Source organism: Pseudonaja textilis, chromosome 6, assembly GCF_049901715.1.
Source record: "Pseudonaja textilis isolate UNSWEBS1 chromosome 6, rPseTex1.2, whole genome shotgun sequence".
In the NCBI taxonomy this organism is placed as follows: domain Eukaryota; kingdom Metazoa; phylum Chordata; class Lepidosauria; order Squamata; family Elapidae; genus Pseudonaja; species Pseudonaja textilis.
In genome coordinates, this window is record NC_141995.1 from 54808651 (window position 1) to 54834017 (window position 25367).

Below are 25367 nucleotides of genomic sequence, written 5' to 3' on the forward strand. Positions count from 1 at the left end.
CACAAAACTGGAAAAATGAGAAAATTCCGATGGAAGAGGAAACAATTAAGAAAATAATGGGATGTGCAGAAATGAGTAGATTGACAATGGCAATTAGAGAACAGGAAGAAAAAGATTATTATAAAATTTGGAATTTATTCTATGAATGGCTAGATAGTAGAGTTAGAAATTGAAATATGTCATAATAGTATAATGTATCGTAATCAATTGAGTTAGATTGTATAAGAATATGAATATAATTTAAGTAAAGATGAAATATATTTTTGAATATATGTTAATAATACAATAATTGATAAATGTGATATAAAATATTGATTAGAATGGTTATAAACATAAAACAAGTAAGAAATGTATGATAATATTACTATGTGCACAAGATATATGTACACAATTGGCACACTGTAGAACAGAAACGTGGTTTTATTTGTTTGTCTTTGTTTTTGTTATAAAATAAAAAACTTTTTTTAAAAAAAAGCTATTCTCCAAAGCACCTGAGGGCAGAACAGGAAGCAATGGATGGAAGCTAGTCCAAGAGAGAAGCAACCAAGAATTAAGGAGAAATTTCCTGACAGTTAGAACAATTAACCAGTGGAACAACTTGCCTCCAGAAGCTGTGAATGCTCCAACACTGGAAGAGATTGGACAATCATTTGTCTGAAATGGTATAGGGTTTCCTGCCTCCGCAGGGGGTTGGACTAGAAGACCTCTAAGGTCCCTTCCATTCCATAAATTAATGCCGGAATATTTGAAATAACTATTTAGGTGTCAATCTATAATTTTCAGTGTTATCTGTCTTTAATATCCAGAAAGAAGTCTGGTGATTATACCACATACAAAAAAAAAACCCCTTTCCTCCAAACAGCATTTTGAAACTGATATCATCTCAGATCAACATTTTGCCAGGGACTTGAAGCTGTGCAAGAAGTCGTGTATCGTGTTTTTAGAAGGTGGAGCTTCCACCGGACGTAATGGCTTTCTATCTTTCCCAACTTAACGCTGCCCAAAGGGATTGGACTGCTATGGCTGTACTCACTGGAGCAGCTGTGGAATCACTTTGCCTGTTTTTTTTTTTATGTTCACCGATTACACATGAGAAACAGATCATGACCATGACTTGAATTTTTTGAGCACACCCTGTGCCCCCCTCTTTCCTCTCCCCGGTGGCACAGCTAAACACTTATTCAGATATTCTGTTTAAATTATGAGGATGAGTTACACACAGTAGTTCAAAAGTGTTTTACTGGACATGCTGTTTTCCTAGGATTTGCGGGGGGGTGAAATATATATATATAAAGGTAAAGGGGTCCCGATGGATTTAACTCCGCTAGTTGTTGCTGACTCTAGGCCGGTAGTGCTCATTTCAAGACTATTCAGCCAGTGCTGTCCAAAGACATTTTCCTTCGTCACATAGCCAGCATCACAGAGCGCTGTTACCTTCCCACAGAAGTGGTACCTATTTATCACACCTAGAGTACTGCATCCAGTTTTGGTCACCACACTATAAAAAAAAGATGTTGAGATTCTAGAAAAAGTACAGAGAAGAGCAACCAGGATGATTAGGGGACTGGAGACTAAAACATGAAGAACGGTTACAGGAACTGGGCTTGGCTAGTCTAGTGAAGAGAAGGACCAGGGGAGACAGGAGAGCAGTCTTCCAATATTTGAGGGGCTGCCACAGGGAGGAAGGGGTCAAGCTATTTTCTAAAGCCCCGACAAGGGATAATGGGTGGAAACTGAACAAGGAGAGATTCAATCTGGAAATAAGGAGAAACTTTCTGACAGTGAGAACCATCAACCAATGGAACAGAAGTTGCCCTCGGAAGTTGTGGGAGTCCCATCACTTGAGACTTTCAAGAAGAAATTGGACTGCCAATTGTCAGAAATGGTGTAGGGTCTCCTGCTTGGGTGGGGGGTTGGACTAGATGACCTACAAGGTCCCTTCCAACTCTGATTATCTGTTATCTACTCGCACTTGTGTGCTTTTGAACTGCTGGGTTGGCAGGAGCTGGAGCAAGGAACGGGAGCTCACTCATCATGTGGTGTTCGGGTATCGAAGCCAGGCTGCGAATTTTCCAGCCGACAAGCCCAGCATCTTAACCACGGAACCACTGCAAATATAAACAGGATGACCATAAGTGCAAACCGAATCCAGCCTTCCTACCCAGTGCATTTTAGAAAATGCCTCTTTGCGATGAAGGGAAAGTGAAGAAAGGAAAATGAAATTTACCTTTAACAAAAACATAAACGGAGCTGTTCGAGTTTTTCTTGCTCTTGCATAGGTAGGTTCCTGTGTCTGTGGGTCTTGCGTGAGTAACGCGCACTTCTTTAGTTTTGAAATTCTTTAACCTCGTGGATGGGTCAGCGCTGTAAAAGACCCAGGTCACTGGGCCATCATTTGTACAGGTCAGGTTAAATTCTTGCCCGCTATTCACAACCAAAGGAGATCCTGATGGGGAAATGGATAGTGCACCACCTGCCCAAAAATAAATGATATGGTTAGCGTTTTATTATTCTCCGATTTTTTTTTTTAAGAAAAAATTGCAGTCTTATATACGTTAAATCTCTTTACTTTGCAATCTTATGTACATTAAACCTCTTAACTCTGTTTTTTAAAAATGTTTATTAAACATTTTTTCTTATATACAACATCATTTCCATTCATTAAAATGCTTTCATGATGGTATACATACTTCTAAATACATCTTAACTATCTAGTCCTCGTTCTCTGAGACCTCAGCCATCCCGCACCTGCTGCCCGCGAACCACAACAATCTGGCTTCCCAGAAGGTCGCCAAAGGTTACCACATGACCCCAGGACTCTGCAATCGTCATGAATATGAGTCAGTCGCCAAACAACCTCGATTGTGATCGCGTGACCGTGGGGATGCTGGAATGGTTGTTAAGTGTGAAAAATGGTCATAAGTCTTCAATCCTTCCGAGGTCAGTAAAATGAGGACCCAAATGGTTAGAGGCTGACCCTGTAAACGTCTTACAGAGTGCTGTGAAACACTATGAAACGTTATAGAAGTCTAGGTGTTCAAAGTTACAAGACATTGGAATAAGTGACTCTTAGCAGTAAGTCATTTTTTCCAATGTCATCGTAACTTTGAATTGTCATGAACTTATTGACACTTAAACCACAAATCTGAAAGAAAAAAAAATACTTTTATCTTTTAACTGAACACTCACCAAACAGTCCCCATTCTGATGCATTGTCAGGTCTCTGAATAACTGGACCACTTTTTATCTACCCTATTGTGATGACCCAGGGTGCGATACAAAATAAACACAGTCATAAAAAACAGGTGAAGCCCCTTTTATTCCTTCACTTTGCTTCCAAGCTCCAAATATCCTTGACGGAAGACAAAAAAGTCCTCACACAGTTACAAGAAGGAGGAAAAAAGCAACACAAACCAGGCAAGATAAGGGCTGGAGGACGTCCAAAGATAACAGAACGCACACTGGGAAGGACGCCAAACTCAGAGAGGAACCATAAACTAGAGATATTTCCATGCTTTGTTTCCAGCCCTCACCTGTATGTATGTCTATTTTCTTATTCAGTTGTCACAGCTGCAGCCCATGAAGAGGATCAAAGCCCTCTCCTCCAGAGACCACCATATCTCTCCCTTATCCTCTCCTCCCTGCGTGCCCTAGGATGAAGAGGGGATAGGCCTGGGTCCTCCCCTGACTATTCAGCCAGCCTCTGCCCTTCCCCAGCCTCCTCCACCACCTCTGGAGCCACACTTCCACTCCCTGTTGGCTGTTCCTCCTCTTCCTCAGAGTCAGTCTCCACCAGGGGCATGACACCTCTCCTCTGATTTCCATTCATTCATTCATTCATTCGTTCATTCATTCATGTATATATGCATGGGAGACACCTAACAAAATAACTTTCCCCCCTGGATCTCATTCATTTAGAAGGCTGTACAATTATTCCCAAACTCAGTTTTTGTTCTCATTCGCTGGAGCACAATATATAATTCTCACTAATCTATGAAATTCTTATTTCTATAGATTTCCCCAAGAACCAAAATGATGCCAATTCATACTTATTGACGTACATTATAGCTTCTTCGTTCATAGTTAACACTTTCCCTTCCATGCAAATAGCAACGCTTGTGATGTAAAACTCAAACTGGATATATATCATGAAACATCATTTAGCTAGCTTACGTATGATATGTTCTTAGTTACTGCCTACAAATACCAACCACCTATCAGCATAAACTCAATTATGCAAATCCCAACGTTCTTTGTTCCAGCTGTCTGTGACCCAATATTTTTCAAAGTCAAGATGTACCATATTCCTCTTCGGTTACAATGAAGACAATACAGGAGGAGGAGGAGCATCCAATAACCACTTACCAGTTACTGACATCCAGTGGGAACACACATATTTCTCAATGAATAATGGCTTAACTACTAGCTAGTGTATGATTCTCATTGACAAACACATCCATTTCAAGTAAACAAACCCAACATTAAAGGAAACACTATTCAGGGCTTTTATTTCCCTACAATGATGGGCATGTATGATATCACCAACTGGGGGAATCAAGTAGCTTTATAAGTGGACCTTAGCTCATGCCCAATAATTTGTTTGTCCAACACAGACAGAACACATTGATTCATTATTTCTTTCCAAAGCTGACGAAGACTACAAATGGAATTGCAGAAACAATAACTCAGTCTCGGATGCATTTGCTTAGCATCTTAGCAGGTCTTAAATGTACAGAGGTATTAAAAAGGTGTCAGGTAAATATTTTGGATGATGGGAAATCCAATGAAGCTAAATTACAGTAAGACTCAAGAGAGAGGATCAGATTTTTAAAAAAATCTAATCAACCTCGTCAGTGAAGAGCTTTTCAAATCAACGATCGGGCATGGCAGCGTAATATTGATTGAATTTATTAGAAGGTCAGGATTTAAATTCCAGCAGAGACATGAAATGCAGGACCCCATAATGGATCATGTCCAAATGGAAAAATTCCCACTGCCAGAAAAAGATAATGACAGATCACAAATAACGCCGTATCTGTAAGCAAAGCAATATAAGACCTGGTTAGTACTTGGACAATGGTCAAGAAATGCAGGGTGTTGTTATTTAATGCATGCTGTATTAGATAATAGAATAAGAAAAAATATAGAAAGCAATGACAGATACCATTATTTTAATTTTTATTTATCAACATTAGTGTGTCTATAAAAAAGTACAGGTGCTCTTCAATCTTGCTTCACTCAGCAGCCTGGGGCTCCTTACAATACTAAACGTTGGTACCTCACCAAAATGTCTACGCCTTCCACCTATGGAGCAGCTTCCGGGCTCAAGGCGGCGGGAGCGATATTCCCTTATGTGTTTCAATCACTGACCACCACCGAGCCAATGGATTGTGAACCAAATTTCTCCTGCATAACCCAATCACATAGTATGGGTATACTATTTCTTATACAGTAATTAACACGCTCTGATGCTAAGGAGTTCTACTCCCCCTCTCCACCTGAAAAGAACTCTGTTCCAACTGCCAGTTGCCTTATATTAACACACTCTGATGCTAAGGAGTTACACATTCTACTCCCCCTCCCCACCTGAAAAGAACTCTGTTCCAAATGCCAATTGCCTCACATACCTCAGTTCAAACTGGCAGACATTCCCTCAGAAGCAGTCTGGGGCTCCTTACAGTACTAAACATTGGTACCTTACCAAAATGCCTTCCACCTATGGAACTGCTTCCAGACTCAAAGCGGCAGGAACGATATTCTCTTATGTGTTTCAATCACCGACCACCACTGAGCCAACGGATTGCGAACCAAATTTCTCCTGCATAGCCCAATCACAAAGTTTCATCATGAAGCATGGGTCTCCAGCTAGTACATTTATATTGCTTGGGGTGGGGAGCCAAAATAAATACTTAAAAACTACTTAAAATAACTGTGAAAATTGCCCAGTTGAAACAGATTTCTTCAATCTGTGATTTAACAGGAATCACCTATTTGCTAGGTATGCAACGTGCCACTTCGAGCAACTCCAAAAAATCAGAACTTAATTAATTCCTTGTTAATACTCTTCTGAATTAGCAGGATCAGCCCACAGCAGAAATGTATTGCAGGTAGTCCTTACAAGTGTCTGTTCAAAGTTACAACGGCACTGAAAAAGGTGACTTATGACCCTTGTAGCATCCTCATAATCACATGAACAAATTCAGATGGTTCATACTTATGACCATTGCTGTGTCCCAAGGTCATGTGATCATCTTTCGCAACCCTTTCAACAAGCAAAACCAATGTGGGAAACCAGATCCACTTAATAACCATTTAACAACTGTGGCCAGAGAGATTGTAAAATGGGGCAAAATTCACTCCACAAATGTCTCGTGTAGGAACAGAAATTTGGGGCTCCATTGGGGTCGTAACCGGAGAATTATCTGTACTAGTGTTGAGTAAATATCCAGATTCATCTGACATTTGTTACAATATGTCACAGCTGGCAGTTGGGTCACAAAATATAGTCTTCCCTTTTTTTTCCACCCTTTAAGCATGTTTCAACTTTCGACTAAGGACTAACCAGCACCAGGATGCAAGGATGAACAACTTCCATTGATTTAAAAGACTACATCGTGCTTGCTGTAGCATGTTGACAATCACATTTTGGCTCACTGGACGCAATTTAAAGATGATTCGATAGTCTCCGAATCAAATTGATTTTCTGAATTTTTAATTTGGATGAAATCGTCTCTAAAATATCCCCATCGTTAGATGGCCTTATGTGCATTGCAAAATGTTTTTATTTTACCATACCTGAGTTTAATCACTGTAATCATCCAAAACAAAATCTAAATTGAACTGATTTGTGAAGCCAAGTCAATAATCTGAATTGGGGCCAATCTAGTCAATGGTGAAAAAAAGTAAACTTCTACATTTAGGCAAGAAGAACCAAATGTACGGGTGTAATATGGGTGGTACCGGGCTCAATAGTAGTAACTGTGAGAGGGATCTTGGAAATTGGACAATCTCTTTTATGAACCAGCATTGTGCTGCAGCTGCCAAAAAACCCAATACAATCCCAGGCTGCGTAAACAGAGGGATAGAATCAAGATCACGTGAAGTGTAAATACTACTTTATAAAGCTTTGCCAAGACCACACTTGGAAGCATTCAGTTTTGGGTCATCAGAAGCTAAAGAAGATGTTGAGATTCTAGAATGAGTACAGATAAGAGCAACAAAGATGATTAGGGGATTGGAGGCTAAAACATACGAAGAATGGTTGCTGGAATTGGGTATGTCTCGTCTAATGAAAAGAAGGACTAGGGGTGGCATGATAGATGTTCCAACATCGATGTTCCAGTATCTAAGGGACTGCCACAAAGAAGAGGGGATCAACTTATTCTCCAAAGCACTTGAAGACAGGGCAAAAAGGCATGGATAAAAACTAATCAAGGAGAGGAGCAACCTAAAATTAAGGAGAAATTTCTTTACAGTTAGAACAATTAACCAGTGGAACGAACGACTTTCCTCCAAATGTTCAGTGTTCTACTACAGAAAGTTTTTGAGAAGAGATTGTCTGAAATGATATAGGTCCTGCCTGAGCAATGGGTTGGACAAGTCATAGACCAGTAGGCCTCCAAGATTCCTTCTTACTCTGTTAATCTGTGCATCCCTAATGACTACTGTCTAGTTTTAAAGCCTGTTGGGAGAGGTGTGAACCAGTTTGTTCAACTGAGCGAGAAACATATCAGAGAAATATTCATTTACCCAATGATGCTACTAGAAGGAGTGGGCTTACAACTAAACCAATGATATCTAAATCTAGAATACATTTTGTCACTCGCAACAAACTCCAAATGTTGTCCTTCCAGGCATCAAGAAGAAAGGAAAGAGCATCAGAGCTTGCAAAGGTATAGTAAGGCTTGGAATGAGCTATGAACGGTCTTGACCATTTCTGAAAATAATGTCCAAATTTAGGCTCAACTCCAAAAAGAACTATGTGGAGCCCAGCAATTGTTCTCATACATCCAAGGACTTGGACATGACCAAAAATTAAGCCATCAACACTCTGGCTCTTCTTAAAAGAAAACAAAAAAGCTGATCCCATACTACAAAATACCTGCAGAAAAGTTGCCTACAGTGAATAACTACACCCTACGGTTAGAAATCTACAAAACTACAGTACAATATATGCAAAATCACAGGAACATTTGTGGCAACTTTGATTGAGACCTTATTCCTTTAAAGCTATATGTTCTATTGCATCATAGAAATAAAAAGCACTCCATCTCTGATGGGGATAAGGTAGTGAGTTATAAATGCATGCACTCTCCTACCATGTAAACATAGTCATCTATCAATCAAATAACAAGAGGACTTCCACTAAACTAGCTCCGGAATGACACATGTTGGCATGTTTCTCCTTTCCTTTCTTGTAGTGTTGCATCGTGCACAGGACTAACCAAACGCAGTGGCTCAGTGACTTAGACATTGAGCTTGTCGAACAGAAACGTCGGTAATTTGGAGGTTTGAATCTCTAGCACCGCGGAACCGAGTGAACTCCTGTTGCTGGTCCCAGCTTCTGCCGACCTAGCAGTTCGAAAGCATGTAAAAATGCAAGTAGAAAAATAGGGATCACTTTGGTGGGAAGGTAAAAGCGTTCCCTGCACCTCTGGCATTTAGTCATGACCAAGGAGATGTATTCGCTGGCTTTTTGGCTTTGTAACAAGATGAGCACTGCCCCCTGGAGTTGGGAATGGGCATTGGTAGCAGTTACCGTGAACGTCATTTCTATCTATGCTGCGAGAGAACCCAGGATGGGTTGACTCCTTCCTATGACATCATAGCTGAGTCTAAGATATAAAAGCCAGCCCCTGGGAGAGACCCCAGCTTTGGTGAAGATACTTGACAGACTGAAAGCTGTCTCTGAAAGCCCAAAATAAACACAGAAATCCCCCCTGAGGCTTTGGGAATGATGAAAAGGCAAGAGTAAAGCCCACGTCCCCATTGAGACGGGGGAACAGGTTGAATAGCTCTGATTTCAAGAAGGTGCTGAATGGCCTGATTCATGAGGACTTGCCTGGAAATGTCCCGAGAGACAGGACAGATCAAAAAAAAATGGGGTGGGGTGGGGTTAGGAAGTCCAATTGTAACCCTGACCTAATAGCGCTGAGCACCCAGACGTCCGTCGTTGACTCCTCCCATTTGGAGGCAAAGAAGGCTAGGCGACCTCCGATGGGTGGGGAGAACGAGGGATTACTTAGAGCGATGGAAGAAATTACCCCCTCCCCCCCGAAAGGGCCGTTTACCAGTAGAAGGTTGTTGCCTGCCAGATGTTTCCACCCATTAGTCTTGGTGTTGGGAGTATGGCCTGTGAGAGCGGGGGAAGCGAGATGAGGTCTCTGCTCGGAAGGCAGGAGGACGATAAGGAGCAGGGCGATAGTCGGCTTTCTTCCCAGAGGAAGAGAGAATTTTACGTTTATCTCTGGTTTTGATGAGATAAGGTCCCAGAGCATCACCAAAAAGCTTATCGCCTGCGAAAGGAACTGAAGCCAGCTTCCATTTTCGGCGTGACTCCGCCTGCCAATTTCGGAGCCATAAAAGTCATCTTGCTGCTACTGAGGATGCCATGGCCTTGGATGCAAATTTGGCGGAATTGAGAGTGGCATCCACAGTGAATTCTGCCGCTGCAATAATCTTATTAAGGTCTTTGTAAGACCGAAAGTCAGAAGCAGACAATCTATTCTGGAGTTGGCGCAGCCACCGTATGTATGCCCTGGTGAAGAAGGATGCTGCTGTTGAAGCCCGAACAGCCCAAGTGATTGTGCTTGAGGGTCTGTCTGGAACGTTTATCATCCGGTTTCAGGGTATCTTCTGTCTCCGTGGGAGTGCCAGAAGATGAGAACAGGCCAGAACTGGAATGTCAACAGAAGGCACTGCCAGGGCATTGTCCAGAGCTGTGCTGACAATGTAGAAACGCTAATCTAGAGAAGATGGGCGAGGACCTGCCGAAGGGGAAGCACACTGTTCCTTGACCATGTCCAGGAACAAAATGGGAGAAGGCAAAACCTCTGCATACACTACAGGCTTGGAGAAGAGCAAATCCCCTTGGCTAGAGGGATTTCCTCATGGCTCAGGAGCCACTTCCTCCGGTGACAGCTTGGCAGTGACCAACGCCTTGCTGAGGAATGGTCTGAAGAGAGTAGCTTTGAAGACCAAAGCAGAGGATGTCTGCTCTGAGCGAGAATCTTCTTCCTCTGAAAGATTTTGGTCAAAAATCTCACCCTCTTCACACTCTGAACAAGAGGAATAACTGTGTTCAGATGGTGAAGCCCTTCCTTCCTCATCAACCTCCTCCTATTCTGGTAGAGAAGAATGGACCCTGAGGTCCTGAGGCCTGTGTAAATCAGGATGATGGGGCAAGGAACTTATATAGATTGAGAAGGGAGAAGGGCCTGAACCCTTTCCAGAGGTAGAAGGATTTGCTTGAAGCCTTCAGCCAATCCCTGCCTAATGGCCAAAGAGACAACATCTTGGATATCCCCTGGTCTATGCTCAAAGGTAGAGGCTGAAGGGTGAAGGCCCACTGCTGTGGGAGTGAAGGTGGCTTCAGGCCTAGATTGAGGAGAGGTTCAAGGCCTGGAGGGAGGGGGAGAAGCATAGGGCACAGAAGCCTGTTGGAAATAAGGCCCAGATCTGCTGAGATCCTGAGGATCTGACTGTACTGCAGAAGCCTCAGGAGACCAGGATGGAGGATGGAAAGGCTCATAGATAGAACAGAATAGAACAGAATAGAATAGAGAAAAAGAATGGGAATGGGAATGGGAATGGGAATGGAATGGAATGGAATGGAGTGGAGTGGAGTGGAGTGGAGTGGAGTGGAGTAGAGTAGAGTAGAATAGAATAGAATAGAATAGAATAGAATAGAATAGAATAGAATAGAATAGAATAGAATAGAATAGAATAGAAGGATGGGATGGGATGGGAATAGAATAGAATGGAATGGAATGGAATGGAATGGAGTGGAATGGAGTGGAGTGGAACGGAACGGAACGGAACAGAACAGAACAGAACAGAACAGAATAGAATAGAAGAAAAGAATGGGATGGGAATGGAATAGAATAGAATAGAATAGAATAGAATAGAATAGAATAGAATAGAAGAATGGGATGGGAATGGAATGGAATGGGAATGGAATGGAATGGAATGGAATGGAATGGAATGGAGTGGAGTGGAGTGGAACGGAACAGAACAAAATAGAATAGAAGAAAAGAATGGGAATGGAATGGAATGGGAATAGAATAGAATAGAATAGAATAGAATAGAATAGAATAGAATAGAATAGAATAGAATAGAATAGAAGAATGGGATGGGATGGGAATGGAATGGGAATAGAATAGAATAGAATGGAATGGAGTGGAGCGGAGCGGAGCGGAACGGAACGGAACGGAACGGAACAGAACAGAACAGAATAGAATAAAAGAATGGGATGGGATGGGAATAGAATGGAATGGAATGGAATGGAATGGAATGGAATAGAATAGAATAGAATAGAATAGAATAGAATAGAATAGAATAGAATAGAATAATGGAGTGGAGTGGAGTGGAGTGGAGTAGAATAGAGAAATGGAATAGAAATGGATTGGAGCAAACTGTTCCACTGATTAATTGTTCTCACTGTCAGGACATTCCTCCTTAATTCTAGGTTGCTTCTCTCCTTGATCAGTTTCCACCCATTGCTTCTTCTCCTGCCCTCAGGTGTTTTGGAGAATAGCTGGACTCCCTCTTCTTTGGGGCGGCCCTTGAGATCTTGGAACACTGCTATCATGTCACCCCCAGCCCTTCTTTTCATTCAACTAAACATGCCCACTTCCAGCAAAATTAAAATAAAAGAAATCTTTTTTAGAAAGCAGCCCATACTTCTATGCAGGCGGTATCTATATATAGGTTTTCTATGTTTAATTTAAATATATAATATAAAAATAATTCTGTGATTTTTATATTCTATATTTAAACATAGAAAGCCTCAACTAATTAAAGTAGAACTAATAAAATAGGCCAGGCTGCACGCTAATGAAAAGTTTTATAAGCAAATTTGCTTTGTTATTTTCCCCCGTTTATTATAATCTTTACTGGACATTTTGATTAACCTTTCTTTATTCCCTACCCTTTCCTTAGGAAGCGCTTTTTAAAGTCCTTTCTTTTGAATTTGGCTTTTATTTGTTTCAATGAATGCACCAGGTGGAAATGAAGTGAAATTTCGTACATTTTTATAAGAAAGGCAACAAGAAACCTGGAATCCATGCAGCATTTTGCCAGCAACGCTGTCATTTGCATCCCAGCCCCTTAAAAAAAAACATGGAACCAAAATGAACTGCAGCATTTTTGGTAATATGAATGCTAATTATTTCAAGGGCTGGCAGCAGTTTAATCGAGATATTGAAGTTTCATTAAAGATATTCCGATAGTCTCCTAGATAAAGCCTTTATAAGGAGGAAAAATAGCAATAACTACATAATTATTCTACTGTTGCTATTTTGCTATCTCTTGATATTTTTTTCCCCTTCCCGTGGCAGTATCTAATTTTGAGGAAAATGGGACAATGAATAATACATGCAGATTAAAATAATCTACACAGCTAAATTGGGGACAAAAGAATGTAAATATTGGATCCCAAATAAAATTGGCCACTGTATCACTCAGGCTTTTATGGCACTAAAAATACAGAAGTGGAAGAGTTATTAAGGGCTGAACGGGGCTTTAGATTCAATTCCTGACACAGTTTGAGGGGCAGTGAACTTAAGACCTGTCTGTAGCATAGGAAAACGAAGCATATGAGATCCTGAAAAGACAGCAGTTCTAAACAGGTGTACAGGTGTTGTGCTGGTGCTGCCACATACTTGGAAGCACCTCGTTAGGGTTCCGACAATTGCCCTAATTAAATCATGAGCCTCAAGCCAAGCTTCAAAAGAATCAAAAGATTTATTAGGAGCAACATGTCCAGCACTAGCCTGTATGAAACCAACTCTGAGACATGTAATTTACTATCACCTATGACCCTGTTTCCCCCCCACCCCCGAGTGTGTCATATATCAGATTCTCCAATGAAACACATTCATGGGCTCTGTGTCATCAATCACACTCTCCAATGAAGGATTTTCTCAGGCAGAAGATCCAGTAGCCTAGGCTACAATCTTCACAAGGTAAGTGTGGAATGTGCTTCTGGGCTTCATCTGCCACACTACTCCCTCAGGCCTTTCTCCCCTCCTTCTTATGGCAACTCGGAAACAGGCATAGGAATGATTTACGAGTTGACACACATATTCTTAACTTTGACTGTTCCTAACTCACAAATATTTTTGGTTTCCTTGCACGTTTTAAGAATTCTCCATGGATGTTCAATAGTATCTAAGTCAGAGGACTTAAAGAGCCTTTTTCAAAATGTTTTATTTTTCTTTCCTAAACGTATTTCATGGTTGATTTAGAAGTAGGTTTCCAACTGTCTTTCTGAAACAGCAGACCACTTCAGTTCTTTCTGCATTCAAGTGGTTGGTACTTTTATTTTATGAAAGGTCAACACAGTGTTGGCTTCAATTTCATTAGGGATTAACCAAAACTTACAATCCAAGCAGGGATTCCTAAAGTTATGCATGCAACTGAACTATATACATGGTTTAACATGGCTTCATGCTTATTATTTAGCTTAAGAAAACATTATTTTTTTCAGAGACCTGTATTCAAATGGGAAGCACATTAAAAATGCATAGTGCTTTTCTTCTGCTCTTATGCAATCTATTTTAGCAGATCTTGAAACAGCCTTCTGTGAAAAAAAAATTGTAATATTTACAATTATATGGAACATGGAACTTGGCATAGCAGGTTTCAAGTTTTGAAAGCCTAATTACAGAGAATTAAGCACGCTGAAGACAAATTTGACTCCTTCAATATGAAAGCATCTATGCACAGTTTAAGACTAATTTAAAACATTTTTTTTTAAAATAGACCATTGCAAGTCAATCAATCAAATTTTAAAAAAGGTTTTGAGTTCATAGTCTGAGTTACAGAATAAATATAACCTGTTTTTCACTGATCTTCCCACTGACATAACTAACAAAGTGGTAGATTTTGTGTCAATTTATAAAGCACTTGCTTTATAGACTGGCAAAACTGTACAGGAACACTTTTTTCAGCCCTATTTTCCCTGGAATAGTAACAGCCGGAAATTTTCCGTGTCTATGAAGACCAACCGAAGGAAACACAATTATTTGAAATAGCATTTCAGCCAACCACTGAACACATTTCTCCATCAGGGGTCTCTTCATCTGATCTGCTTTTGTTACACAGACAAAGGCTCTACTCTTATTTTGGGAAACTGACAAGCCATTATTTCTGGAAGCAGCCAAGATAGTTCACAGCTCATTCCCAACTTTGCTGAACATCTGCAAACTGCAACACTACTTCATACAATATATATTTATTTATTGTGGGCCATTTCCTAGACACAAACTAGAATGAAATCTGCAGATCTCCAGAGATAAGTAGCTTACTTGAAGCACCGGGATCAAATGGGCTTTGAGACAGAATGGCAGCGTCCAAAAGCCATTTCCAAGCTTGTATTTTTATGGAAATCTCAAATTATCTTCTCTGTCTTCCAGTGAAGACAGACGCCTCCATTAATGTAACAACCTCAATTAAGAATAAATAGCAGCCCTCTCTTCCTCTCAGAAACCTTGGCCAGAAACAGAATCATTCTGTTCAAGGGTCTGCCATGAATTCTGGAATCTGCAGATTTCTTTTTGTAGAGCTTGTTTTGTAAAGTAAAAGCTTAATGAAGTACTCCCTGTTTTGTTTGGACAGTTGCACCTCACAGGTTTGTTTTAAGAGATTAACAGAGTTGGAAGGGACCTTGTAGGTCATCTAGTCCAACCCCCCACCCAAGCGGGAGACACTACACCATTTCTGACAAATGGCAGTCCAGTCTCTTCTTGAAAATCTCAAGTGATGAAGCTCCCACAACTTCCGAGGGCAACTTCCGTTCCATTCGTTGATTGTTCTCACTGTCAGAAAGTTTCTCCTTATTTCCAGGTTAAATCTCTCCTTGTTCAGTTTCCATCCATTATTCCTTGTCTGGCCTTCAGGTGCTTTAGAAAATAGCTTGACCCCCTTCCTCCTCTCTGTGGCAGCCCCTCAAATATTGGAAGACTGCTATCATGTCCCCCTTGGTCCTTCTCTTCACTAGACTAGCCGTGTGCTTGCAACCATTCAGGTCCAGGGTGCATTAGGAGCAATCTCGCATTGCCATAACCTCCATGCTCAATTGGGAAGGTGGAGACTCCGCATTGGTAAGGGATAGTGCTGAATCAAGCTAGCTTCTCACCTTTGGTGCCATTTATGAGAAAAGCCCAGAATTGACCAACTAAGTCAGAAAGAACGTAGGAAGACAAAAGTTAGCATTAAATGCAAAGTTAGCAACATAACATACCAGTAGCACTTAGTCACATACACTTCATAATGCTTTACAGCAGAGATCCCCAAACTGTGAGCTGCGGCCCATTATCGGTCCACGACCTATTTGCAACTGAGCCAGCTCAAGCAAGTGCTCAGGCCCTCGTGTACGCCAGCATCAGAGGCATTTGGAACCTCAGTTGCTAGAGCGTTGCGGGAGCTCAGGCCCCGCTCATGTTACTAATGGGTACCCACGTGTAGATGTGCCTGCCCCCCCATAAAAGCACCCCATCATTCTCCCCTCTTCTCCCCCCCCCGGCTCTGGGCCACCAACCCGGAAAGGCTGGGGAACCCTCATTTTACCCATCTCGGAAGGACGGAAGGCTGAGTCAACCTTGAGCCACTCAGAATCGAACTGCTGGCCGTGAGCAGAGTTAGCCTGAAATGCTGCATTCTAACCACTCACCACTCCACATATAGGTCACTTACAAGGCATCCAGTTTTAATTTAGACTATTATCATTTCATGGTAGTCAGAAAGGAAGAGAGTGCCTTTTACTTAATTTGACCACTGGTCCATCTGGTTCAGTGCTGTCAAAACTAACCAATAATGGTTGTCCTGGACTCTTACCAAGCCCACCAGTAGATGGATCCTGTTTGTCTGTACATCACATCTACTACCTAGTTGATGAAATGCAGGCAAGAGTACGTTAGTTTGCAGAGAGTGGAAGCTTATCGGGCCTAAATTGTGCAGAGTAGAACAAACACGCTTTGAGTAAAACTGGGCTCTAGTTGTACGTATGGCAAATGTGCCCAAACTGTCCTCAGTGTAAGCAATTACAAGAGATTGTGTGGAAATAAACAGAACACAGTCGCAAGCTGCCGAAGAGGTAAGGGGTCGAGTCCGTTGACAGCTTATCTCACAAATGGCAATTTAGTACACAGGTGAAAAGAAAGCGGAAGAGAAGCTTTTCAAAGAATTCAGAGAGATTCTGCCGTAATCAATCCATTATAAATGAGGTCGGGAAATTCCCATTAGTTTTCAAAAGTTTGCATTCACCCGAAACTAATAGTAACATTAATGAAAACTGTATCATTTGTGCTTCCTTGACTTCACCTAGTAACAGAGGGTTTATCAGCAAGCAATGCTGCATGTGGCATATGTACAATATGGTTTACACCAGACTGTAGGATGTGTGGACTTACTTATTATAACTTAAGGCAATGAACGTATCTGATACTCCTTTCTCCTATTTTTTTCCCACTATAATGACCTTATGATATAAGTTGGGGTGAGAAAGAGCCATTGGCCAAAGTTATCCAGGCTGGTTTTCATGCCAAGATGCAGCCAGAATTCACAGTCTCTCCATTTCTAGCTCAGGGGTGTCAGACTCAAGGCCCACAGGCTGGATCTGGCCCAAGGGGAGCTTAGATCTGGCCCATGGTGCCGGCCTGGAAACAGCAAAGGACCGGCCTGCAGTGCATGGGGGGGCTGGCAGAGGGCTAGAAACGTTTCCCTTTTTGCATTTGAGCACGCAAGAAGGGACGGGAAAAGAGAAAGGGAAAGAAGAAAGAAAAAAAAGGAAAGATGGTAAGAGAGCAAGGAAGAAAAAATAAGGAAAGAGAGGAAAGAAGAAGAAAGGAGAATGATGAGAAGAGGGAAGGGAAAAGAAGGAAGGAAGGAAGGAAGGAAGGAAGGAAGGAAGGAAGGAAGGAAGGAAGGAAGGAAGGAAGGAAGGAAGGAAGGAAGGAAGGAAGGTTATAATGAGAGGGAGGATCTGTGGGAAGTGCTGTCTTAGCACTTGGCCACCACAGGTGCCCCCGACATGAGTGATGTTGAGCTGGCCACACCCACCATGGCCACGCCCACTCCTGGTCCTCCAAGGTCAAACACACCCCTGATGCATCCCTCAGTGAAATCCAGTTTGACACCCCTGTTCTAGCTGGCTGCTACAACGTTACACCAAACTGCCTACAAGCAAATTAACCCTGCCTGGCTGAACAACTGTGGGAATTGGAATTGTTCAATTCACTTAAAATTTCCACTGGCTGGGGAATTCCGGGAGTTGAGAGTTCACATTTCTTAAAGTTGCCCAGGTTGAAAAACACTGGTCTGGATCTTCTCTACCTTAGTGAAAAGCATAATGTTGACAGCCATTAGCTGATCCTATTCCCTTGATCTGAATGCCATCCCTTCTCCAATTTGTGAGCAATATCTTTGACAGCTATACACAACCTGTAATCTGACATATCCATTTACAGGACTGCTCTGACTAATCAATCAATCTGATTCATCACTTGGAAATGATTGCCTTATTTAATTATCCTTTAGCTTTAAAGAAGAAAAAGTCAAATCATGTTGTGACTGGCACCATTCACGGTAATTATTTACATTCCCATGGGTTTCTCATGAGCATCCTTTCGTAATTTTATTCTGAAATAACTACTACATACGTTAGGCAGGAGAGTAATGGGCAGCACTTTTCATGAGGAGTTGTTCTTTGATTCATAAATACTGCCCGAACAGATGGAAAACCCCAGAACCTATCATCTGTTTGCTACATTAAAAGCAAAGCTTTATTCTGCCTGTTACTAATATGCAGAAATTTCAAAAGCAGAAACCTTAAGAGACTGAGAGAGCTATTACAAGAAAAGCATTGATTTTTGACAAAACATGTAACAATACCAAGATTGAAAATTTCATTTCAATCATGCAAGAGCGACAACAACCTATTCTATCAAAAAATTTAAACACCGGCCATTTTTTCCATCAATATACTTTTTATTTCTTTCCCAGTTCATATTTTCACATAAGTATGAAAATAATACGGGCCCAAAACAACTATTATTCAGCTGGTGGGTGTTATTTTGTTTATTTGTATCCTGTCTTTATTATTTTGACAGATAACTCAAGGTGGCAAAGATATTCAGTAGAACTTCCTCTCAGTTTTGTCCCACAACACCTCCGTGAGATAGGTTGGAGCAAGAGAAAATGATTGGTACAAAGTCACTCAAGTTGGCTTTTAAGGCGGCATTTGAACTCATGGTTTTCTACTTTCTAGCCTGGTGCCTTAATCACCAGACCCAACAGGCTGTTTGTTAAAAAAAAAAAACCAACGAAGTGCTTTTTAGATATGACAGTCAAACTCGCTTTTATTCCTTCAGCTACGTATTTCCATCAAGTCTTTGTTTGTAATAGTATCAAGCAAGCTATGAGGAACATCCGTTCTCAGTCACAAGTTGAAGTGCCAAGTTGCAATTACTACCCACAGGAAAGAAAAGGCACAGCACATCCGAATACCTTTGTTATCTCTCCTTCCAAACAGCACAAATCATCTGTCATGTTTCCAAATAGAAATGTTTAATAGAAAGGAAAAGAAAAAACACCCCCTGAAGCTATTAAGATGCAAAGCTAAATTATTTTATCAGAGAACTCTAAATGCCTAGTAAAATTGTAAAACTAAGCACAACAAAGAAACGATCCATTAATAGTGTGCTCATCATCACTGCTTCATTCTTCAAAAGTAAACTTCAGATGTCTCTATGAGATCACCGGAAGGAGGTTTTCCTACTGTCAAGTAGTTCAAACAAAGGCTCAAGTGAAGAAACAGAATAGACTGGACACACCAGTTCCTGTTGCACTCTACTGATTGTGTTGCAATTCAGAGATGAAAATGCCAACCTTGTTTTTAATGAAATAAATGTAATCAGTTATGTTCACAGTCAATTTCTGTTTCTAAAATCTATATATATAAAAGCGAAATACCATTCATGCGTCATCACAAAATCTCCAAAACTGTAAAGCCTGCAAACTTGAAATTTGGCACGTATGGAACATTTTGGCCTCTAGGTGTTCACTAGGAAAGGATTTTTCAAAATGACCATTAGTGCATTAGTATTCCCTATATTATTATTAACGTGCTCTGATGCTAAGGAGTTTTACTCCCCCTCCTCACCTGAAAAGAAATCTGTTCCAAATGCAAAACACAAGCAGAAGAGAGGAGTTTCAGTTCCCGTTTTAGTTTCACAGTACCAAGCAGCTTTAGTACAGAACAGTTGAGCTAAGCCACGCTCAGGCTCCTTGCTGTCTCCTTCTTGCTCACTCAGCAAATACTCTTTCAGTTTCCATGTTTCAGTTTCCAAACAGCCCTCAGCTCTCTCACACACTGACAAGACGCTAGGCAGATGAATGCCAATGGATCCTGGTAGGCGGAGGCAGAATTTCCCCCCCTTATTTTCCTCCCCCAAAACTAAGCCCAATCACATAGTTTCGTAGCGAAGGATGGGTATAGAGCTGGTTGTTCAATAGCATTGCCATATTGATTGTTGTTATTTACATCTAAATAAAAGTTCCTTCAAAATATTTTTATCCGTCCTATCACTTACGAAGATTCACCACCACATCACTTTAGAAAAAGAATAATAATTCTTTGGGGTTTATCGTGCAACCATATTTTGTGTAACCAGGAAAGATAAACCCACAATCTTTCTTAAGGCTTGGATTCAAATCCTTGCCACATTTATAAAATAATCCTATTGATTTCAGAAAAGCTCTCTTTCAAGTTAAAGCTCAAAAATCACAGCCCGCTAGAATAGGTGTGTCTTAAAAGGCATCCATCCATCCATCAATTTTATTGGCCAGCTGTCTCACACAGGGTAAACTCTAGGAGACTTTAATTAACTTCTACTCAGTCTAACAGAACATCCCTGTCAAATGACCATCTAAGCCTTGGTTGAAGACTTCTAGTGAAAGAGATCTCATCCACTGGCTGACAGTTCATACAGTCAGGAAACTCCATATGAGCTCCAGCCTCATCCTCAAACTTGTAGTTTTACACCAATGGTTCTGCTCCTGCCTCTGGGACAACAGAGACTGACCGCTTCTTCTTCTAAGTAGCCATCCCTTCTAGTTCTTTATGGAGGCTAAAATCACCTAGATAATTTAACCATGCCTCATAGGGCTTGGTTTCCAGACCCTTCGCCATTTTGGTAGCCCTGTGTTTGTTTCACTATCTTTTTGGAACTGCACTGCCCAGAAGGAACCGTTTGCACTTTAGTTGGAGATGCAGACAACACAGACTCATCCTCAACAGCCTGCGCCCATCTTCAACAGTGAAGGGACACAGGGTAGAAAACATCCTGCAACCAAGAAGTCTCCACACCCCTTTGCACTACTCTGGTGACCCCTAAGGACACAGATAAACCTCCAAGTGGCCTCAAAGGTTCTCCAAAAGAATGCAAACAACCAGCTGTCTGCAAAGAATATAAATCCTTCCATTTCCCACCATCCAATCAGAGCTGAAGCTTCTGGGATGAGAAGTGAAATGTCTTCAAAGAAAAAACAAGGAAGTCCAGTTGCCTCCTGAAAAAGCACCTTTGGGACAACCATGACTTGGATGACTAAGAATCTCTGATTCTGAGACTGAGAAATGGACACCATATTCTAAGTGAGTTTGGTAAGGGCAAACTGGAACGAAAGAGTTAATTCCTATGATATGTATATTCCTGTTCACACACACCAGGGGTGGGATTCAACTGGTGTTACTACCGGGTCGGTGACTATGTTGCATGTGCTGTAAAAAAAACCTCAAGCTATGCTGCACGGACAGCTGACAAGCCCTGCGCGCAGGTGTGCAGCGTTTGAAAAACCTCTTTTTTCCTGCTTTTTCAACCTTAGCCGTGCTGTGCAAAGCAGCTGAGGTTGAGAAAGCAGGAAATAAAGGACAGGTAAGCGCCCAGGCAAGCAGGTGGGCCAAACAGCAGCAGACACAGAACCGGTTCGTTGTCTGCTGCTTTTCAGAGCTACCGGTTCTATAGAGCCAGGCAGAACCAGTAGCATCCCACTCCTAATACACACTAAAACAGTGGTTACAAGCTGGTGGTCCATGGACCACTGGGAGTCCGCAGAAATATTATTTCCATTTTTTATTGCACTAAATCAGGGATCCTCAAACTACGGCCCCTGGGCCAGATATGTGCAATGAATGTTTGTGTTGCTACAGAGAGTCTTCCCCCTTTGGGGTCTTTTTGTGTGGGTCAGAGGGGGGCAGAAATTCCAACTTGGGGTCTGCTTCAGCCTCCTGGTACAGGGCTTCGGGCACAGGCTAGGCTGGTGGCGAAGAGCCGGAGGGCCTCGTTCCAGTGGGACTGCATCATGGCCTGGAACTGGCTGACCATCTCATCCCGCTGAGCCTCCAGGCGTCGGTACCTGGCCTTGCACTCCTGCAGGCCTTCCCTCTGCCTATGCTCGCAGTCCTCAGTGAGGTGCTTCTGCTGAGCCTCCTTCTCGGTCAGATCCAATTTGAATGGAGCCAGCTGTTTGGCCAACTCTTTCTCCTGGGGGGGCTGCTTAGCTCCAACAACTGCTTCCTGTTGGGGCCCTAAGGAGCCCAGGTGGGCAGCCAAGGAGTGGCTGGGAGGGGAGGAGTAAGTAAAAGCGGGCGAGGCGCCCCTCAACATGTTGGCCATGCCCACTCAGTCACATGGCCACCTAGCCACACCCACCCAGCTGGTCATTAAGGCAGATGATATTAGTGGTCCGCGGGATTTAAAATTGTGAATTTGGTAGTCCCTGAGGTCCGGTTTGCTTTGAGGTTATGTGTCAATTCATTATGTTTCATTTGTGATCACCAAAATTACCCAGATCCTTCTTTATCGGCACTGCTGCTAAACCCGGTCTCTCTCTTCTTCCGCTTCTGTCTTTCAGGTGCAGAACTTTACATCTTACTGACTAAATACCATTCTATTCATTTCAGCTTAGTGACCAATTTTTCTGAATCTTCTTTTTTCTAAAGTTCTACCCGAACCTCCCAGCTTTCTGTCATCTGTAATTTCTTCAAGTTAAACTCAAATCTTGGCAATTTCAATCCCGCGTCATTTTCATACGTTTCCCATCACCTTCCTCCAGGGTATTTGCTTGTTCTACTCCTGGTCTATCATACAAACCTATTTCCAAAGCCGGACAGATGCTGCTACCTATTAAATATGAATATCACTCTTTCATATTGTCGGTCTGTAATAATCCTCCTGGTGTGTTTTCGACAGACGTGACGAGTCTTTCAAAAGGACTATTCCATGCACAAGTATTCTCAATAGTCAAGTGATTTGGCTACTTCTGAGAAATCGTACACAAAAGATAACTATTACTGCCAGATTATGTTAAAGGAAAGCATAATACAGATAACTTTGTTATCACTGACTCAACTGCAGAGTTTTTAACATAGAATTTGCCAGAGGATATGGTACAGGCTCACATGACAGCTGTATCGTAGATTCAGTGTTCTAATTCTACAACCCCGAAAAAAAAATGTATTTTCCATTCCAGACCTATTATGTTCTGGATTACAACAAAACCATCCTGGCACGACAAGAAGCTGTATTGAATAGAGAAGACCTACAGCATATTGGAGGAGCACATGGTTCAATTCCTATCTGAAGGACTAACATCCCATGTAGAACAGAGAGAGATGATCTGCTGCAGAGGTGGGTATTCAGCAGGTTCTGAGCAGTTCTAGAGAACCAGTAGCAGGAATTTTGTTCAGAGAACCGGGCAAATCCCACCTCGGACTGGCCCCATCCCTATTTATTCTCTGCCTCCTAAGTCCCAGCTGATCGGCTGGGTCTCCTTTGGTTGCCCTGCACAGGAGAACGGAGCTGGAAAGCAGGTTAGTGGGGTGGGGAGGGAATGGGGATTTTGCAGTATCCTTCCTCTGCCATGCCCACCAAGCCACACCCACAGAAGTGGTAGTTAAAAATTTTGAATCCCACCACTGATCTGGTGCCTTTGTTTTGCATGTCATCTCACATCGGCAAGCCTAAAGGCAGAGGATTGTGAAGTTCTAGGATCAAACATCTGGAGAACATTCCACTACCTATATAGGCAACACTGATGTAGACGGATCAATATTTTTCACACGCATTGCGTGTAAGATCCTGTCTTTTTGAGACAGGATCTCAAAAAGCTATTTAAATCTATTGATTCGTATCAAGGATTTCCATTTCAGAGAAACAAGAAGAAGAAGAATAAAACTTTTTAGACTCCACAAAACTAGGTTGTTCATAACTTTCACTCAGTGGTGGGATTCGAAGCTTTTTACAACCGGTTCTGTGGGCATGGCTTGGTTGGTGTGGCAGGGGAAGGTTACTGCAAAATCCCCATTCCCTCCCCACCCCACTAACCTGCTTTCCAGCTCTGTTCTCCTGTGCAGGGCAACAAAAGAAGGTCCAGCCAATCAGCCAGGACTCGGGAGGCGGAGAATAGAAGGGGGCGGGGCCAGTCAGAGATGGTGTTTGCCGGTTCTCCGAACTACTCAAACTGCTCTCACTTGAGGAAACAGTCAAGAAAAATGCTCTGAGGTCATATCTATGTATCAATCAGAGTATAGAGATTTCCCACAGTCATTCACGTATGATGATTTTGTATCCATTTTGTGTCACGCCCCATCTAGAAGAAAATAAAAATACAACATACAAATAGTATCATGAATTTGGGTAGCTCTTAGTGTATCATAAGAGTCACGATGGCACAGTGGTTAGAATACACTATTGCAGGCTGATTCTGCCTACTGCCAGCAGTTTAATTCTCACCGGCTCCAGGTTGACTCGGCCTTCCATCCTTCCGAGGTCGATAAAATGAGGCCCCAGAATTGTTGTGGGCCACAGTCTGACTCTGTAAACTGCTTAGAGAGGGCTGTAAAGCACTGTGAAGCAGTATATAAGTCTAAATGCTAATGCTACTGCTATCATTTTATGATAATGAACTATTTAGAAAGTTGTAAATGATCATACCCTTTGGTTGTAATTCTAGCACTACTGCAGTTCTACAATTATCCCCAGCGCACATTCAGTTTTGTTCTGTTAAGACAGCAGAATAAAAACACAGGGAGCAATTTTATTGAAAATGTTTTTTTTTTTAAATAATTGTAATTCAACTTCAATGCAACACAAAACAAATCAAACGGACGATTTCTCTGCAATTTACTTGTGCCTCAGTTCTATACAGAGCACTCAAACATAATATGGCCCTAGAATCAAAACTGATTGTATGTTCTTTCTCTTCAAATGGTACCAGTTTTTTAATCCAATTCTCAGCAGAATCAGAAATGTAAACTCTGAATAGAATTCAGAAGAGTAAGAAGGGGGAAACGTTATTTTGAGAGGGAAAGAAAACCCTGAAGATAGTGTGTAAATAACTGTGTTTCAATAACCATGAACTGCACATTTTGTATGTGTGTGTGTGTTTTCTTTTTTAAAAAGAAAAGTTCCTCTCAGGATATTGGAGATAATTTCCTTTTGTCCTTTTAGAATTGCTAAAAGAGACTTGAGGAAGTGAGTCAAAGTCCTGGAAGATGTTTGTACTATATTATAAAGAAAAACAACATCTGTAAGATGGTATGCAAATAGAAAAAGTGCGTGGCACAGAGAACTGAAAATTACAAAAGGGAAAAAATCTACTTTTAAAGTAGTTTATTATGCAATATTAATCACAGTTATCTGAAATAAAATTTCAGAGGAGCTCTGAATTTGTAGACACATCCTTCACTCTGGGATTTGAACATTTCAATTTATAAAATGTTTTCTGCGAACAGTCCATTGATCCATAAATTAATATTCCAATATGAGACTACCTGGAATATAATCCCTTTGACTTAGAGCCGGAAGCCAAAACAGAAGAATGTAAACTTGTATTAAATAGTCGCTTTTGAATAAAAAGGATGAAAAGGGTCAGATTTGATTCAAATTATTCCAAGTATTTTGATACAGCTGAAGTTTTTTGTACTTATTTATGAGTGTATTTGTGCTGTGATTTCTGATTCCACATCTGCACATACCCGAATAAATCCCACTAAATTCAGCAACACTGACTTTTGAATTGGGCAAGATAATGAAAATAGTAGCTCTTAATACGCATACACATACCCAAACAGGGGAGGGAGGGAGAGT

At 41.5% G+C, this 25367-nt stretch overlaps 1 protein-coding gene across 1 annotated transcript in view; it reads right to left on the bottom strand.

Moving 5' to 3' along the window:
* The window catches only part of KIT (KIT proto-oncogene, receptor tyrosine kinase), a 111593-nt gene that overhangs the window by 71011 nt on the left and 15215 nt on the right, over window positions 1-25367 (bottom strand). The window contains exon 2 of the mRNA XM_026699875.2: window positions 2228-2473. Within this exon, the coding sequence (XP_026555660.1) occupies window positions 2228-2473 (246 nt within the window). The remainder of the gene's footprint in view (window positions 1-2227; window positions 2474-25367) is intronic.